General features: G+C 40.8%; 1 protein-coding gene across 1 annotated transcript; it reads left to right on the top strand.

The window, feature by feature from the left end:
- The first annotated feature begins 19,615 nt into the window (after positions 1-19,615).
- LOC126474308 (piggyBac transposable element-derived protein 2-like) lies at positions 19,616-20,176 on the top strand. The gene has a single exon (XM_050101773.1). It carries the CDS (start codon positions 19,616-19,618, stop codon positions 20,174-20,176), a length of 561 nt encoding a protein of 186 aa, XP_049957730.1.
- Positions 20,177-20,244: the final 68 nt, after the last annotated feature.

The following is a 20,244-nucleotide window of genomic DNA, read 5'->3' as shown; positions in this document are numbered from 1 at the left end:
AACATTGGAAAACTCATCACATGGTCATATACTGCAGAAGAGGAAAGCAGCAGTTCCATTCCATCCCAATGAATTTTTGCTGGAGGGCTACAGGAGAACCACAGTAAGATAAGTACAAGTGTAATGTTCTTACATATTAATGTGCAGTCTCTTAAGAGCAAACTTAATGAACTTCAGTATTGGCTGGAAAACTTAAACTGCACTGTGATTTCAATAAATTAACACTAGCTTCGCAATGAGGAACTAAAATTAAGTGTACCATTGGGATATGAATTGGCAACCAACTACTGTAGAACAAGTATTAAACATGGTGGTGTATATGTGTACGTTAAGAATAGTGTGAGCCTAATCTATGAAGTTATTGATGTAAGTGGACTGTGTATAGAAGCAAAGTTTGAAGCTGCAGCCATAATGTTGCCAAAACAGGAAATTATAATAGCTTCAGTATACCGCCCCCAAGAACACAATGAAGATCTGTTTGTGGAGCTTCTGGAGAAACTGATATTCTTGCTACTGAAATACAAAGATTACAGAATACTAATATTTGGTGATATCAATATAAACATTAGGTTTAAGAATAGAAATGCTGATCAGTTGCTAAATACATTAAGGTCCCTTAACTTCAGTTGCGTAAATGACAAACCCACAAGACAGGAAGCATGTCTAGATTAGATAACATAACATGTAATTTTCATCTAAACAAAACAGAATTCAACACAATCAAGCTAGGCATTTCAGACCATGACAGACTAAGGCTCAGGCAAACTCTTAACAGAAAAGCAACTGAAACATTCACAGACTGCACAAAAATTTTAAGAACAATCAATGAATGAATGCTACATAAGTTGATAAGTAAACTGAATTTAATAAAATGGGATAAAATAATAACCACTGTGGGTGCAAATGAATCTACAAACAAATTTTTACAACTGTTAACTGAAAATGTTGAAGCACATTGTCCTAAACGTTGCAAGAAAATATCACAGCAAAATCGTTACACCAGACCAATAAATCCATAAAGCTGGTACACCCCACACATAAGTAGAATAAGAATCATAATGCTGCTCTACGATGATAGGTCTAAGCACAATAATGCTGACAAGGAAATGTATATGAAAGTGAAAAAGATTTACAGGTCTGAAATCAAGGCAGTTAAGTGCAAAGCAAATGATGCATATATACTGAACTCAGTGAATAAATGCAAAGCTGCATGGGAAATTATTAAAAAAGAAATAAACTGCGATGATAAAGTATACCAGACACCAATTCTACCTGATATTTTAAATGCATATTTTGTCAGTCCTCAGTCAGATAGCAGCATAATGGGGGGGGGGGGGGGTGGGGGGTGGGGGGTGAGTAAGGCAGAGGCACTGCTGCCAGCAATGAACAGTAAGCAGACAGACAGCTTTCAATGGCCTCATGTAACAGACAAGATGGTTAATGAATCAATAGCTAACCTCAGTAATTCTAGAGCAGAGGATTACTACGGTCTCTCAAATTATGTTATTAAATACATCAGAAATCAAATTGTAACAACACTGACTAAAATAATCAACAAAATTTTAAATGATGGTAATTATCTGGTTATCTGGAATGTTTAAAAATATATGTAGTTAAAATATAACATAAGGAAGGAGATATAGCATCTCCATATAACTGTCAACCAATATCACTTACACCCACAGTATCAAAAATAATAGAATACTGCATGCATAAACAAAGGAATCGATATTTTGAAGATAATGATATACCTATCTCCTCACAGTATGGTTTCAGATCCAGTCTTCTACAGTCAAAGCAGTTGAGAGTATGGCACCAAAAATATAAAATTGTTTTGAAAATAAAGATATTATCTGTGCAACACTGTTGGACCTCAGGGAAGCTTTTGATGTGGTATACAATACTCTCATGAAAAAGCTCTACCACTACGGAGTGAGAGAGAATGCTCTATGCCTAATACAGGCTTACTTGGACAATAAAAAACTGTTAGTTAAGGTAAATAATCAAATGTCAGGATGTCTCCCAGTTATACAGGGTGTACTTCAAGGATCTGTCCTTGGACCTTTCCTTTTCATTATTTACATAAATGATTTACCTGCAGTTTTATCATGCGATGCAGTGCTTTAAGCTGATGACACAACATTCATCACATGTGATACCAACCTTGAAAATGTGCAGCAAAGTGTGGCACTGCCAATGGAGAGATGCACTACTTGGTTTGATGCAAATGTACTGCATAAGAATCATAGTAAAACTGAAGCTATTGTATTCAATCTGAATGCTCCCAGTCATGATAACAAAACAGTAAAATTATTAGGATTTCATATAGTGCCTAGATCAAAAACTCAGCTGGGATACCCACACAGGGAAGTTGTGTGGCAAATTGGCACGTGTCATCTATCTGCTGTACAAGCTGAGGAGCAGCGTCAGCAAGGAACTTCTATTATATGCATACTTTACATTCTTCCATTCCCATCTGAGTTACAGAGTACTATTATGGGGCAATTCCGAATGCCCAAAATTAGTGTTTAAATGGCAAAAGAAAGCCATAATGTGCATAGCAGGACTTAGCCCATATGAATAAAGTCAAGATTATTTTATGAAACTAGATATAATGAAAGTGCCTGGCCTGTATATTTACAACTGCCTTGTTTTCGTTAATGAGAATATGAGTAAATTTGACTTAAGGAAGACGGTTCATGACCATAACATAAGAAGTGGACATAGAATTAATATGCCATATGCTAGGCTTGCAAACGCACACATCAGTTACAAATATTTTGGTACTGTCTACTTCAACAAATAACCTGAAAATGCCTATATTGTGCCAGTAAATAAATTTAAAACTAGTCTTTCAGGGTGGATGAAAAGTAAAGTAATTTACTCTGCTCCCGAGTTCCTCGAGTATGTGACAGATGATCCACTTTCCTTGTGAGAATGAACAATAAATTAACTGAATGTATCATGTACTTATTGTTAATTATCTGTTTGATTATTTATTTGTCATTTGCTGAACTATGTAGTTTATTTATCTTGTAATTGATCTGTTAGGAAACTTTTTGTTGTCTTGACATTTGCATAAGTATGTATTGTATCCATCTTGGATTATTATATTGTAGTTAATGACACTTGTCCACTTTATTATTATTATTATTATTATTGTGTTAACACTGATGACACCAATTGTATGTAAACATGCTCAAAGGCGGAATAAAACATTAGTACCTGTAAAACATCTGTATTTGTGTGTATAAAAGTGGTGGGAGTTGCCTTTGTGCCTACGACAATGCACTCATTAGGCTGTTCACAGCAGCTCATCTACATATCTCATTTTTCTTGTTTAGTATCAGAGCTATTCCTGCATTACTCTTACCAATTTTGTGTTGATAACCCCGTATTAACCTGAAAATTCCATACATAAATTCAACCTAACCATTTACCTTTTTGAATTCTCTAACATACTTGCCCAATTAAGGGATTTAACATTCGATGCTCCAACCCGCAGAACTCCAGAGTAATTTGTCCCAAAGATGACGTACTATTACGTGGTCCGCACCTGGGCATCCGAACTGGGAGCCTCCAGCATATGACACGAAAGTGGATTCCATCATCATTAAAGTATACTGAGAAGAGGTGCATGCTCTTGGGAAATATAACGGCTGTCGTTCTCCCCTGCCTTCAGCCATTCACAGTATCAACGTAACAAGACAAATTGGTTAATGTGTTACAAGGCCAATCAGGCAATCATCCAATTGGCGTAGGCCAATCAGGCAATCATCCACTTGGGTGTCTGCCTCTCTATAGCTGCGTGGTCAGTGCAGCGGAATGCCATGCAAGGGGCTCGGGTTCGATTCCCAGCCAGGTTGGAGCTTTTTCTCCACTCAGGGACTGGCTGTTGTGTTGTCTTCATCATCATTTCATCCTCATTCACACACAAGTCGCCAATGCATCAAATAAAATGACTTGCACCAGGTGGCCAGTTTCCACACAGTATGGCTCCCGGCCTAGCTACATATATCATTATTATCCACTTGGTTGACCCTGCAAAAACTGGAAACACTCTTGACCCTCTTCAGGAACATTATGTTAGCCTGACCCATGCACTGGCAAACACTGAATGTTATTATACCTATAGAATGGCTACCTGTGTTGCACAATTCACAACACAGCAGCGATCTCCACCGCTTGTTGTGGTCTCTTAAAGCTAACAATTGTATTAAGATTACCTTTTTCAGTTTTCCATGTTATTGATATGTGCTATACTTAAAAACAGAGTAATAAAGTTAAATTATATCTGACAAGTGGTTAAACAAAAACCGTGACAGATAATGTTTACTGCAGTCTACGTACGCTAATAAAGAATTTGGAGCAATAGGATAGTAATTCAAATTTTACTACAGTAAGAGTTTACTGTACAATAGACAGTCTCGATCACATATCTGTTACAAATTATTTTGGAATACTCTGCATGGGAGCTAAACTGTGAATTGTATGCTCTTTAAAGCTATGTATTACGATCTCTATGGTGCTGGAATTTTATTTAAGAAATAAACACTACATAGTAATTGGTGTTATTTCAAGGCTGTGTTATTACTTGTACACCCATATCAGTGTTTCGTAACACTATGCTCAGGGCACATATATTTCTATTACTTTTAATGTGTCACTGATGTTGCTTACCCACCTCGTATTTATAAGAGCTCTGCGTGACTGATCGCCAACGTTTACATGAGAAATAAAGAGTGTCTTTTACCATCTTTGAACGCTGGAGTATAAAACACATGTGCAAATCTACAACAACCTTGAGGATTTAATTCAAATCACAAGCGCTTATACAACCACGCCACAGATGTACAAAACGTGCAGTGTGGCCAACACAAATCCTACATCCATCTACTTCAATAGTGTGCAAACCATTGCGAAGTGTATAGCAGAGGGTACTTCCCAATCTCCTCGTTCCATATGATGCGCGGGAAGAACAACTGTTTAAATGCATCTGTGCGTGCTGTAATTAATCTAATCTCGTCCTAACGATGTCTACGGAGTGATGCGTACGGGTAATAGTACATTCCTAGAGCCATGTTGTAAGTCCAACAGGTTTTCTCTAGGTAGTTGGCGTCTATCTTCAAGTGCCTGCCAGTTCAGCATCTCTATTACATTCTACCACGGCTCAAACAAACCTGAAACCATTGACCCTGCTCTTCTGTCTATAATTTCAATATCCTGTCGCTGTATACGTTCAATATCCCCAGCTAGTCATATTTGGTATGAGTCCCACATACGTGAGCAACATTCTTCGATGGATCGTAGGAGAAATTTGTAAGCAATGTCCTTTGTAAACTGATGGCATTTTCGTAGTATTCTGCCAATAAACCGAAGTCCGCCACCTGCTTTACCTACGACTCGGCGTTTGAGATCATTCCATTTTTATATTTCTACAAAGTGTTATCAGCCAGGTATTTGTGTGATATGATCGATTCCAACTGTGACTCCTCGATACTGTAGACATAAAATACTACTTTTTTTCTTTTTTGTGAAGTACATAGTTTTACATTTCTGAACATCTAAACCAGTTGGCAAAAGTTGCAGGGGCAACTCAGTGGATGATTGCCTGATAGGCATTGTAACATTAGCCAATATTGTCTTGCTTTGGAATCTTATCAAGATCTGACCGAATATTTGTGCAGCTCTTTTACAGATAGTTCTTGATTATAGATAAATGCATCATCTGCAAAAGCCTGAGGTTACTATTAATATTGTCTAGAAAAGCATTAATATACAACACGAACGGCAAGAGTCCCAAAGCATTTCCCTGGGTACACTCGAAGTTACTTCTAATCTGTCGATGTCTCTCTGTCCAATATAACATGTTGTGGCCTCTGTAGCAAAAAATCCGCAATCCAGTCACAAATTTCGCGTGATGCCCCATACGATCGAGGTTTTGATAATGAACGTAAATGTAGTACTGCGTCAAATGCTTTTCGTAAGTTACGAAATACTGCATCTACTTAATCCATTGTTTTCGGGATGTAGAGTGAGAAAAGCGCGAGTTGGGTTTCACGTGAGGGGCGTTTCCGGAATCTATGCTAGTTTGAATGGAGGGCGTCATTCATTTCGAGATAATTCATTATGTCTGAGCTAAGAAAATGTTCTAGGATTCTACAATAAATGGACGTCAATGATATTGGACGGCAGTTTTGTGGATCGCTTCTACTACCCCTCTTGTAGATGGGTGTGACCAGTGCTTTCTTCCAACTACTGGACACAACTTTCTGTTCAAGGGATCTGCAGTAGGCTATAGTTAAAACAGATGCTAACTCAGCTGCATAGTCGGCATAGAATCTGATAGGATTACGTTAACTCCTGGAGTTTTGTTCAGTTTTTAAGATTGCAGTTGTTTCTCAACACCACTGACACTATTTAATGTCTATTTCACTCATCTTTAAACTGGCGCAATACCCATGTATTTTCATTTGTAAAGGAACATTTGTAAATCGAATTCAACACTTTCCTTTTAGTTTGCTACCCTCAATTTCTTAAGAATGAATTTCCGAAAGATCGCAGTCATCAATTCATTTCGTCATTACCGAACTGGAGGCAACCTATAGCAGCTGTGGGTACATAAAAATGCAAACCAAGAGGTATCATGTTTGTGTCATGACCTCAGAAGGAGCCGTAGTACATTAATTTGGAATACATTCAAAACATTTGTGGGCGCCCTTCGTCCATGAGTAGCATTTCGCATGGGAAGAAGCTTTAACTCCATATCCGAGGCGAAATATTTGCTTTAGTTGGCATCAGAGTGATACCGAATTGAACACTTTTCGAAAAATACATAAGAAATGAATGCCTCTCGCTCCTACTATCCATGGCGATTAGAATACAATCTACATCCATACTTTGTAAAACTCTAAGAAGTACATGGCAAAGGATACTTCCTATCATACCATTCATTGTGGCTTCTGCCCTTTCCAATAGTGTGTGGAGCAGAGAATACTGACTGCCCAAATGCTTCTGTGCACGCCATAATTAATATATTATTGACTTCATAGTTATCCAGACAGTGATGTGTAGGAGGCTGTAGTACATTCCTAGATTGTTCACTTATTACTGGTGCTGGTAACTTTGAAAGTATATTTTCATCGGTAGTTGGAGACTATCGTTTACCATTTGCCAGCGTAGGTTATTCAGCATTCTCATGACACTCTACTGTGGGTCAAACGAACCTTGGACTATTTTCTAGTCTCATTGTGGTTAACTTCCGTAACGGATTTTAGGAGGATCTGGTTTCAAAAGCCAAATGGTAGCCACCCCTGTTAGTTATTCTGTCTTGTCCACAATCATGCTAATAGGTTAAGGATAATGCTGATACACGGTGAAACAACGCTCTAGTGGGCGGTTTGTGGGTTTAAATCACCTCGGGGTATGACCATGCAGTGCTTTTGACATGCTGTCGTCGCATGGTGGCGCTGGCAGCAGTCCACATATGCAGAGGTGTGTTGGTGCATGTCAGAGTATGGTGCATTAAGTAAGTGTGCAGACGTTTCCAGACGTGCTAATGGTGACAGTGTGTTGGAAATGGCTCAAAGAACACATATTGGTGACATTATGAGGGGTAGAATACTAGGGCTACCGGAGGCTGGTCAAACACAGCAGGTCGTAGCACGGGCCCTCCATGTGCCACAAAGTATGATCTCAAGATTATGGCAAAGATTCCAACAGACAGGAAACGTGTCCAGGCGCTACAGTATGGGAAGTCCACAGTGTACAACACCACAAGAAGACCAATATCTCACAATCAGTGCCCAAAGATGGCCATGGTGTACTGCAGATAGCCTTGCTCGGGTCCTTACCGCAGCCACTGGAACAGTTGTCTCCAGACACACAGTCTACAGACGACTGAACGGACATGATTTATTCGCCCGGAGACCTGCAAGGTGCATTCCACTGACCCCTGGTCACGTGAGAGCCCGTAAAGCCTGGTGTCAAGAACACAGTACGTGGTCATTGGAACAGTGGTCCCAGGTTATGTTCACGGACGAGTCCAGGTATAGTCTGAACAGTGATTCTCGCCGGGTTTTCATCTGGCGTGAACCAGGAACCAGATAACAACCTCTTAATGTCCTTGAAAGGGACCTGTATGGATGTCGTAGTTTGATGGTGTGGGGTGGGATTATGATTGGAGCACGTACAACCCTGCATATCTTTGACAGAGGAACTGTAAAAGGTCAGGTGTATAGAGACGTCATTTTGTACCAGTATGTCCGCCTTTTCAGGAGTGCAGTGGGTCCCATCTTCCTCCTGATGGACGATAACGCACGGCCCCATCGAGCTGCCATCGTGGAGGAGTTCTTTGAAACAGAAGATATCAAGCGAATGGAGTCGCCTTCCAGTTCTCCAGACCTAAACCCCATCGAGCACGTCTCGCATGCTCCCGGTCGACGTATCGCTGCGCGTCTTAAAACCCCTACGACACTTCAGCAATCCTGACAGGCACTGGTGCAAGAATGGGAAGCTATACCCCAGCAGCTGTTCGACCACCTGATCCAGAGTATGCGAACCCTTTGTGCGGCCTGTGTATGTGTGCGTGGTGATCATATCCCATATTGATGTCAGGGTACATCCGCAGGAAACAGTGGCGTTTTGTAGCTCATGTGTCTCGGGACAGTTTTCTCAGCTTATCACCAATACCGTGGACTTACAGATGTGTGTCGTGTGTGTTCCCTGTGTGACTATGCTATTAGCGCCAGTTTTGTGTAGTGCCACGTTGTGTGGCACCACATTCTGCAATTATTCTTAATTTATGAGCATGAGTGTAATATGAAGATGTGCAAGGCCTTCCTCTATTTCCTTGATGCAGTCGATTTGTTGTTGTTGGCTACCTTGAAGATATTATGGGATAACCTACGGGGTACATTCTGTACAAGTGGCCCTATTAAGCTGGGTGTCTTCTTCTAACTGCATTTGCGAGGTTTTCTTGGTGTTGCCAAAGAATTCACAATTATATTTGTACCACAGTCTGGTATGATTCTTGGTCCAATTACCTTTAATGTAATTTGAAGATCTTACTGGGATCTTATTGGTTAGGCATAGACACTCTGCTGTGTAGAGGAGTTATAGTATCTTAGTTTGATACTCAGTTAGAGAAATTTTGAGGCCCAAGTTTTTCTCCAAGCATAGTATGTCTTATGTTAATTTCCTTTGATCGAGAACTGTTGTTTCACTGACATCTCCAGCGTTCTTTAAGGTTTCAGTTCTGTTGAAAAGTTTAGTTGTGCTGATTCTCATCATTCTAAAGGCATTTTAATGTTGTTGTTGTGGTTTTCAGTCTGAAGATAGGTTTGATGCAGCTCTTCACACAACTCTATCCTTTGCAAGCCTCTTCAGCCCTGAGTAACTACAGAAACTCACATCTATTTGAACCTGTTTGCTGCACTCTACTCTTGGTCTCTCTTTGCAGTTCCTATCCCCACACTTCCATCCAATTCTAACTGACGAGTTCTTGATGTCTCAAAATGTGTCCTATCAATCAGTTCCTTCTTTTAGTCAAGTTGGGCCTTAAACTTCTTTTCTCCTCAATCTGATTCAGTACTTCCTCATCAGTTATTAGAGCTACCCATCTAATCCTCAGGATTCCCCTCTAGAACCACATTATACAAGATTCAATTCTTTTCTTGTCTGAACTGTTTATCGTCCAAGTTTCATTTACATATACGTCTACACTCTAGATAAACGTCTTTGGAAAACGAGTTCCTAACATTTAAATTTATATTCAATGTTAACAAATTTCTCTTCTTCAGAAACACTTTTCTTGTCATTGCCAGTCCACGTTTTATATCCTCTCTTCTTCAGCTGTCATCGGTTATTTTACTGCCCAGATAGTAAAACTCATACATTAGTTTAAGTGTCTCATTTCCTAATCTAATTTGCTCAGAATAGTCTTCAGTATCAGCAATTAACTTAGTCTTTCTGGTGTTGATCAAGAACTCTGCTCTCTCCTAGTTAATGCTAAGCTTGGAGTTGCCTAGACGTCTCTCGAATGTCGTCTCCCAGTAAGACAGTGTTTTCAACAGCCATGAGATCCTTTGATCCCAGTTCTTAATCTGGTGTCCACTGGTACAGATCTGCTTCGTTCCCTGACGACTTCATAAAGGACACAGATAAATAATATACATGAAATACCGCTTCCATATCTCATTGTATTGATCAATAACTGTCTCAGAGTTTTTCGCTAAACTTTAGACTGCACCAGCTTACTGAGTTTTTCATTGAATCGTAGTTCTCTTAGAATGCCAAAGAGAATGATTCTATCACTGGAATCAAACTCTTTTTGGATTCGTTACACTCTGTATTGGAGGATGATTTTGAGGTTTTTGTATTTGTCAAATACAGGATCTCCATCCTCTGAAACCTGCTTGATATATCCCCAACTCATTGACCAGCTGTCTTGTTACACATTGTTTGAGGATTCTGGAAAAGGTTTTCTATGTGCCTACAAGGAGAGATATTCCTCTTTAGTTGCCAGGACCTCTTTATCTTACACTTTTTGATAGTCAACTTGATAATGGCTGAGGGCCAGTCGTCAAGGAATTTCTGGGATGCTCAAACAGTTAGGATTACTGTATCTATGCGCCTATGTTTATTTTCTCCACCTAGTTTCTGCATTTCTGCCACTATCCCATCTTCCTCGGAACTTTTGCTGTGTTTTTAGGAGATTCACGATTTCTTTGCCTTCTTTGTATGTTGGAGGAGGAATCTGCTCGGTTTTGGGATTAGTGGGTTCTCTTGAATAGGTTCTTCTGGATTGAGAAGTTTCTGGCAGTAGTCAGCTAGATTTTTAGTGTATTCGCTGTCACTAAGGCGCAGTGATCTATTTGTTTGCTGGGGATGTAAAGCAGGTGGAGCAAATTGGGGCATCTATTGGATGAGGTTCTGGTACAGGTCTCTAGAGTTATTCCTTTGAAAGTTCTCTTCTGCCTGTTTGTTGTACTTCCTCTTTGCTCCTCCTGTGATGCAAACTGTGGTCTTCCTTTTTATAAGAAAGGCTTGTAGGCTATCTTCATTTTTGTTCTGGTGCCATTTGATCCACACTAGCTGTCAGGTTTGTTCACCATCATCGCTTTCAGTGGACCACCAAGTGCTCATTCTCCTTAGATCTGCTGGAGATTGTCTCCTGAATTGGCATCCCTAAAGTGGTCTCAGTTTGTGGAGGCGTTCGTGATGTTGTTATTTTCGTTCACTCTCTCTTGGTAGCTAGTACCACAGTTTTTAAGTTTCATAGTATAAAATCTAGGCACCATCTTATTCTTCAATGTGTGGCGTTTCCTATCACTGGACGTCAAAATCAATTAAGCTCTGGGCCCACATAAATTAAAAAGACGCCACAAATCCATCTAATGGACCTCATCGATAACAATGATTTGTTTAAAATGGCTGCAGTTCCATTCCAGGAGTTGGTCCCTGGGTTCACTTTTCCAGTGTTCCAGATGTTAAGAAAGAAGTCGAAATATTAATTCATAGTATGTGGTTAATTGGTAAACATCATTCATACTGTTCACAGAAATCACAGTTCATACTCTAATAAAGCATCGGCCATATTGTTTCAGAGTTACCAATTTAATTTTGGCAGGATATCACCAAAACTACATGGAAGATACGGTATTGCAGTGGTTGTGTTGTTCAGAAGTATGATGAAATGTTCCTTCGGAAATGCATGCATGTCCAAAGTAACATTCAGTGACGTGACTACAGCCATTGTCAAACACATGAAATGTATTCACAGTTGCGAATATGTATCATCATCAACTGTATAATGGAATGACGAAAATGAAAATTTTTGCTGGATCGGGACTCGAAACCGGATTTCCAGCTTATTTTTTGTTTATAGTTCATTGTTGCTATTTGAATTTACATATTGCCAGTTTGTCATTTATAGGTAGTGAGTGGAGCTGTTGATGCTAGAAAATGAAGTGCCAATAGGAGGAATCAAAACTTTTCGGACATACTCTTCTCTTTGAATTCAGTAGAGGAGTGACAACAGTGGAGGCAGCCAGAAACATTTGCGCCATGTATGGGGATAATGGGATTCGACAGAGCATAGCAAGAAAATAGTTTTCTCGTTTCAAGGAGAACTGTTTTGACAATAGTGACTGTCCACGTTCAGGAAGACCTACGGGATCTGATGAAGATAATATTAGTGCATTAATCCGCAATGATCCACATCAGTGTACTCGAGAACTGGCAGATGTGATGAACTGTAATCATACTACCTTTGTGCGACACTTGCATCCAATGCGGAAGGTTCAAAAATCGGGTGTATGGCTACCACATGCTCTAAGCCAAAATCACAAAAATCATCAGCTGGTCGATTGTGCATCTCTACTTGCTCATCATCAGCTGGCTTGTGACATAAGAAAAAGAAGAGTATGGTTGAGCAAAAACAAATTAGCCTTTCCCTATAGGAAGAGCTGTGGGCATCATCAAAAGATAAGTTATGCATCCGATGGAACAGCGACAGTGTGATGTGCTAGAGACTGCTTCACCAAGGCTATCATTGTTGACATTCATTGTCAATAACTGAATTGTGTTGCAGACGCAGTCCAAGAAGAGCGACCAGGAGGACTGAATTAACCCATTAAGTGCCATGATCCCCATTTGGGGATTTGTCTTTGTAACGGAAATTTTGTAATTCTAATAATACTGGCAGTGAATGCTACAATTTCCCATTGTTGTCCTACCTTTGTCGAGTGCTTGCATTGAAGTTTCGTCAGTTGTTGTTAAACGAGCCAGTTGTAGACTTTTATTTCTGTGAAGAAGTTACGTTTTTCAGCATTACAAGAGAGCATAAGTTATATTATTATCTAAATAACTAGCAGTATCTGTCTACAGGCATGTTCTGTAATGATTTGAGAAGATGTTTATCAATCATTTATTTCAAAGATCCTTTTCATTTCAACATGACACCTGTTAGTTCTTCGATCCCCATTTTAGGCTCATGACAGTTTCCATGTAAAACTTTATTTTGCTTTTATTTGCGCCTCAGGCACAACGACTCGTTATGAAGCACATTCTAGGAGGAAAATTGAAGAAATTGTAAATGACCCGAACTTCATGGCTTCTTTTGGTGATGATGGTAATGTGAATGAAACCATTGACCTCTTCGAGCTCCTTCCAGATCGTGTACGTGATATATCTGACTGTGAAGATATCGACGAAAATAAGCACACATCAAAAAAAGTCACCCCAGTTCCCAGAACCCTGTAGATAGACGTTGACTGTGGATATTGTGTAACAGACACAGTGCCTTTGACAGTTCAGAGATGTCACTAAACCCGCCCAAAGATGTAAGCAACCATTCATGAGCAGCGCCTATTAGATGGAGGGGGTCCTTCAGCCGATCAGTTCCAGTAGTTCGACAAGGAAGGAGGTACACGACTCGTATTGTCTGTAGTTCAGTCATACCTAAATGGTCAATGCCGCGGTTCGATCGCGTCCGCATTGTTACTTTGTGCCAGGAAAGGCTCTCAACACGAGAAGTGTTCAGGCGTCTCGGAGTGAACAAAAGCGATGTTGTTCGGACATGCAGGAGATACAGAGAGACAGGAACTGTCGGTGACATGCCTCGCTCAGGCCGCCCAAGTGCTACTACTGCAGTCGATGACCGCTACCTACGGATTACAGTTTGGAAGAACCCTGACATCAACGCCACCCCGTTGAATAATGCTGTTCGTGCAGCCACAGGCCATCGTGTTACGACTCAAACTGTGTGCAATGGGCTGCATGATGCGCAACTTCACTCCCGACGTCCATGACAAGGTGCATCTTTACAACCACGACACTGTGCAGTGAGGTACAGATGGGCCCAACAACATGCTGAATGGACCACTTAGGATTGGCATCACGTTTTCTTCACTGATGATTGTCGCATATACCTTCAAGCAGGCGATTATCGGAGACATGTTTGGAGGCAACCCGGTCAGGCTGAACACCTTAGACACACTGTCCAGCGAGCGCAGCAAGGTGGAGGTTCCCTGACCGTTTGGGATGCCATTATCTGGGGCCGACGTATGCTACTTGTGGTCATAGAAGGCGCAGTATCGGCTGTACGAAATCTGAATCCCATCCTCCAACCGATAGTGCAACCATATCAGCAGCATATTGGCGTGGCATTCGTCTTCATGGACGACACTTCGCGCCCCCATCGTGCACATCTTGTGAATGACTTCCTTCAGGATAACGACATCACTCGACTAGAGTGGCTAGCATGTTCTCCAGACATGAACCCTACCAAATATGCCTGGGATAGACTGAAAAGGGCTGTTTATGGACGACATGACCCACCAACCACTCTGAGGGATCTACGCCGAATCGCCGTTGAGGAGTGGGAGAATCTGGACCAACAATGCCTTGATGGACTTGTGGATAGTATGCCGCGACGAATACAGGCATGCATCAATGCAAGAGGACGTCTACGGTTTATTAGAGGTACATGTGTGTACAGCAATCTGGACCACCACCTCTGCAGGTCTCACTGTATGGTGGTACAACATGCAATGTGTGGTTTTCGTGAGCAATAAAAAGAGTGGAAATGATGTTTATATTCATCTCCATTTCAGTTTTCTGCACAGGTTCCGGATAGTGTTACTTAAACAACGATAGTTGTCACATCTGATATTATCGATATTATTCTTAATGGCGTTTGATGTATCGGTTGATTATCGATTGTTTAGGGAAGGTACTTCAAATGAAAAATAGCTTTCTAAGACTTTGTATTGCTTAAAATATAACAATAGAAGATATGCAAATTATGTTTTATAAAAACTAGGGTATTTATTTAAATTCTTGTCCTTTAGTCTGTTGTTAAAAATACAGCATTAAAAGGTTCAATTAAGGTGTTTAAATTATACTCCTTCAGTCTGGTGTGGTTTCAAGTAATCATTTATCCTGCCTTGGAGAAAACCCTCTCTGCAGGAACTGAAGTCGCTGGCACCACAAAAATTTAATGACCGTTACACGCAACATACTATTAGATTTTGCACAATATCCTAAAACACAAGCGTGCTTGTCTACTATGGATTGTTCAAGTTATTGACGTAGGCCAATTATGGATTCACTGTCTGGTGTAACGACATCGACGTTACGCTGTTGCTAATTGTACAAGGAAAGTATATCATCCGATTTCAATCTTGTAGACGCATTAGTAGACGTAGGCCTATTAGCACTGCTCATGGACGCTTCGGTTCCAGGTATTATTTTTGTAGTTGGTTCGATGATAGCAGCATACTCTTTCTGGAGTATTTGTACAGCGTTTTCTGCCTCTGGAAATGTCCTGAAGCAAGTTTTTTAAACCTATATGCAGCGAGAGACAGCAGTGCTGGCATCTTCACCCATCATACCGATGTATTCCTATAATATACCTGCGCCGCTCAGAGTTTGCACTTGACAGAACCTGATAGATAGCGTTTCGTAGGCTTCACTGTGGCGGCGATACAACAGCTTCGATTACCCAATAGCTGAGAGTTTTCTGTTACCACTGGAAAGTTCCGATTCGGTTAGTACGGCCTTTATGATGCTTGTTTTGTCGGGCGCTCAACTGCGCTGTCATTAGCGCCCGTACGAAGTCCCAATTTTTCCACAGACCAATTTTTGCACAGTCCAATCCAGCCACTGTCACGAATGATGATGATCATGATGAAGAAGAAATGATGAGGACAACACAAACACCCAGTCCCCGGGCGGTACAGCCTATATCTACAACATGCTGTGGTTAGTATTTTCTGTCAAATACATGCATTAATGCTGACGCTGTTTTAATAAGCACCGAAAGTTTTAATTCTGTTCCGATTCGCTAACACAATGGAAGCACTTGCGCGTAAATCGCCACAAAAGGAAGTTGTTGACATACTCGGAAGAATGCAACACAATAAATGTAAAGCCACTGCCAGCTGATTTTGCTATAGTGTATATTAATTTTGGTTCAGACGGTGTTGGGGTTCACGTTCGTTTCTCATTTGTTAGTCTGCTATCGCAAAAACTCTCAAGTGGATACTTTGGGCGCGGAAGTAACAACATTTGAGAAAACGCAATATAGAGACGTCTATGTTCAAATGTGTTGCTTATTTGTAGCAATGAAGAAGAAAATATATTAAGCCTGTTGTGACGCAATTATTCAATGATTTGTTGCAGTTGGCTGTGTCTGTAAACAGAACACAAATGACACGACGGCTTCAGATTTCTACCGACAAAGGGGCTGGGGGGGGGGGGGGGGGGGAGGGTTGAAACTGCCATGAAATATCTTACAAGTTACGCCGACTTGACTTGCACCGACATGTATCGATCACAAGGATGAAACGAAATTATCATGACATTGACGAGTTAAAGAAAGAAACATTTTAAAAAATGTTAGTTACATGTGCATAGATTCTGCGTTGTGGTGGCTTGCAGTTTTTGTCACTTTTAATATGGTTGTAACTAATTTTTCGTCTATCAGAAAGTGGCAAGTCGATGGTAGTATGGCTTCATTCGCGTTGCTTTTCCCCATGTCCGTTGTAACACTAAAAAAATTACATTTTGTGAGGGCTTTCTCTAATTTACTTTTTATCTCTTCCTATACTTTTCAGATCAGTAAACATTTAAGTGTGGTTTTATCTGACAACTCAAATCTGTTGTCTAAGGCATAATCAATTTTTTTCAAACCTTGATGGGCGGAAGTTCTGTACGGCAGCATATCGATAGCAATAATTTGTTTCTTTCTTTTTTTTTTTTACTTTTGAACTGGCATCGTACAACTGACTTCTGTTAAAATAATTTCTTATAGAGCTTCTCGGTTCTTTTGGTTGCACCTCTTGCACTTGATCTAGCTCACAAGTTGATCCCCCACCTTTCAGTTCTGTTACTAATTCGTGGTTCTCTAGTTTTACATCGTGCTTTCTTTTTAGGTGTCTCTTAAATTAGTTCTATTCCCTAATCATGTTTATAATCTTTAATGGCCGGCCGAAGTGGCCGTGCGGTTAAAGGCGCTGCAGTCTGGAACCGCAGGACCGCTACGGTCGCAGGTTCGAATCCTGCCTCGGGCGTGGATGTTTGTGATGTCCTTAGGTTAGTTAGGTTTAACTAGTTCTAAGTTCTAGGGGACTAATGACCTCAGCAGTTGAGCCCCATAGTGCTCAGAGCCATTTGAACCATTTTTGAATCTTTAATGCAGATGATACACTTCACAAACTGACTATTATCCCCCACTTTCTTGAAAAAAATCCACACGTATTTGATTGATTACGTCCAGCCACCACACAAATAAAAAATCTCGACAGTAGACGGGTTGTGCATTTACTATATTCAGTTTTGCGGGATCTGGTGTGTCCTTGAAGGAACAAGCTCCGCTAATCAACCACAACATGGGCAACCAACATATCAATGATATTTGTGCTTCTGCAAAAGCAGAAGTGATGCAGGGGCATTAGGTTTGCATCAGTGTTTTGTGTCTTCGAATTACTTTACACATTAACATGTACAACTGAAAACACTTGTAATTACAATGAGGACTCGGAAACAGAAGAGGACAGTAGCGGGTGTGTTAAGTAGCCGGCCTCTTTGGCCGAGCGGTTCTAGGCGCCTCAGTCCGGAACCGCGCTGCTTCTACGGCCGCAGGTTCGAATCCTGCCTTTGGCATGGATGTGTGTGATGTCCTTAGGTTAGTTAGGTTTAAGTAGTTCTAGGTCTAGGGGACTGATGACCTCAGATGTTAAGTCCCATAGTGCTTAGAGCCATCTGAACGATTTTTGTGTTAAGTTAATAACGACAATAATTGTATTTATTTTAAAACGCATTGTACAGGGTGCCCATAAAGTAAGTATCCATTTTCATTTTCCAGATGTGCTACAACAAAATAAACATTATATTTAGAGAGAGTAGCTAATACTGTTCAATATGTCCACCTTCATTGGCAATACACTGTTTCCATCGCCCTGTGGTTGCGTAGAACACGTGCTGTAACATTTGAGGGGTTATTAGCAAGCATGCCTCTGCTATTCGCCGTTTCAGTTCATTCAAATGTGGCACCCTGGTAGCATAAACTCGGCTCTTGATGAAACTCGACGCAAAAAACTCCAGGGGAGTGAGGTCGGGGGAACGAGCAGCCCACATGCGACCTGCAAGGAAAGGTCTCGTTCAGGTAGTCCCGGAAAATGTTTGCATTGTGGGGTGGTGCCCCATCTTGTTGATACATGACAGGGACAAGGATACCATCCTGTTGCAACTGTGGCTCCAAGAACAACTGCAGCACGTCCAGGTAGGTTGCTCCAGTAACTGTCTTTTCAGCAAACATAAATGACCCATAGATCCTATCTTTCATGAGACCAAGCCACACATTGACTTTGGGAGAGTCCCTTTGCCACGCAGTGAATTCATGGGGTTGCTCCTCTGCCCAGATCCGGCAATTGTGTTTGTTGACAACGCCGCAGACATGAAATGTCGCCTCGTCGCTGAACATAACATGATTCATCAGGTCCTCCACAGCTACAGCCACCAACAGATCTTGACACATGGCTGCTCGTGCCGCATGGTCTTCATCCTCTAGCCGGTGAAGCACCTGGATATCATATGCCTTCTTTTTAAGGGTGTAGTGTAGCACTTTCTACATAGTGGATTTCGGCATGGATAGTTCACGACTCAGCCGGATAGATACCGTTGGACTTCTTTCGATAGCTTCCCTCACACGCTGTGCAGATTGTGGGCTTACCGCTGGTCGCCCATCGTGTCTCCCATCAGGTACAGATCCTGTACGTAGGTATTTTTTGACGAGCTTCCGAATGGCAAGTTTTGTAGGGGCAATCTTCCGATACTTTCTCTCAAACAGCCTCTGGACCTCAGCATAGGTTTCGCCACGTAAACGATGTTCCAGAATTGTGATTCTTTCGGTAATTGTTAATACTGTGATGTCTCTTCACGGTACCTGTAACAGAAATAATCCACATGTACGTTTTCCGCAAAATGGATATTTACGTTATGGGCAACCTGTAAAGTACAATCAGAAACACTTAACAAACCTTTAAAATGTCATTTTTTCCTCTACTAGCTGCGTTGTATTACAATAGCGTAATTCACATTTGTATTCCTTGCTACAAGCAAGTAAGCTAACACATTTGAAGATGAAAGTCAGTATAATGCGTATTCATAAATCCATCTTATTTAGGTCTGTAGTTTTTACCATAAGCTTCTAATCGGTAAGAGATGCTCACGACCGTGAGTTGTCATCAGTGGAAGACAAACGAAAAAATTCCCTCTTTCGCGACGTCTCCATCACAGAGACCAATCTATTCACAACATAGTTTATAAACAACTTTGGCTAAGGCGCCACCATATTTGTTGTTAATTAAATACCTCCATACAAACTACTTTGCCTCTGCACTCCAAACACCATGGAGGCAATGCGAACCGACAATTTTTCAGGCGCCAATTCAAAAAGAATTATATTATAAAGAATAAGACTATGGATGGTTAAACCAGACTACCGACAGTGACGATAGTGCAGATACTATTGATTAATCGATAGTTTAACGATGTTTAAGTAACACTTCTTCCGGAAGTCTCGGGACCGAGGTGATGCAAACCTTTTTTGATGTGTGAATTTCAAAATACTGTTCCATCTGATGAGCCAGGTTCCTTGGAAATTCATGTCAATGGAGAAAAGGAAAATGAGGAGCACGCAGACCAACGAAAGAAGAAAGCGAAAACAATTATCATTTCTAATTGGACAACAGATGACGTGACTTACTCTAAAACCTATGCTGATATAGTAGAAATTGAACAGCGAAAATCCAGTTTGGTGGCAGCACTAAAAGGAAAATCTGCTGTTGAGTGCTTTGAAGACTTTTTTGATGAACAGGTATTGAGCTTGATTGTCAGTGAAAGTGTCCGATATGCTACGCAGAACAATTATCACAGCTATGAGTTATCCAGTGGGTGCATAAAAAGTTTCATAGATATACTACTCTTCACTGGATACTATGCTCTTCCACGCGAAAAGCTATGCTGGAATGAAGATGAGGACTTCGACACAAGACGTGTACGACAGTGTACGAGTCGCAAGAGATATCTGGAAATAAAGCGCCACCACCATTTCAATGATAACACACGTCTGAACAGAATCCCACCTGACGAAAGGGATAAACTTTTTTAAGTTTGTCAATTGATGGATTTACTGAATAATAATTTCACGAAATTTCAAGTTTTTTCCGACATCCTGAG

This window comes from Schistocerca serialis, chromosome 4, assembly GCF_023864345.2.
Source record: "Schistocerca serialis cubense isolate TAMUIC-IGC-003099 chromosome 4, iqSchSeri2.2, whole genome shotgun sequence".
In the NCBI taxonomy this organism is placed as follows: Eukaryota; Metazoa; Arthropoda; class Insecta; order Orthoptera; family Acrididae; genus Schistocerca; species Schistocerca serialis.
The sequence above is the reverse complement of the archived record's forward strand: the minus strand, read 5'-3'. Positions and strand labels throughout refer to the sequence as shown.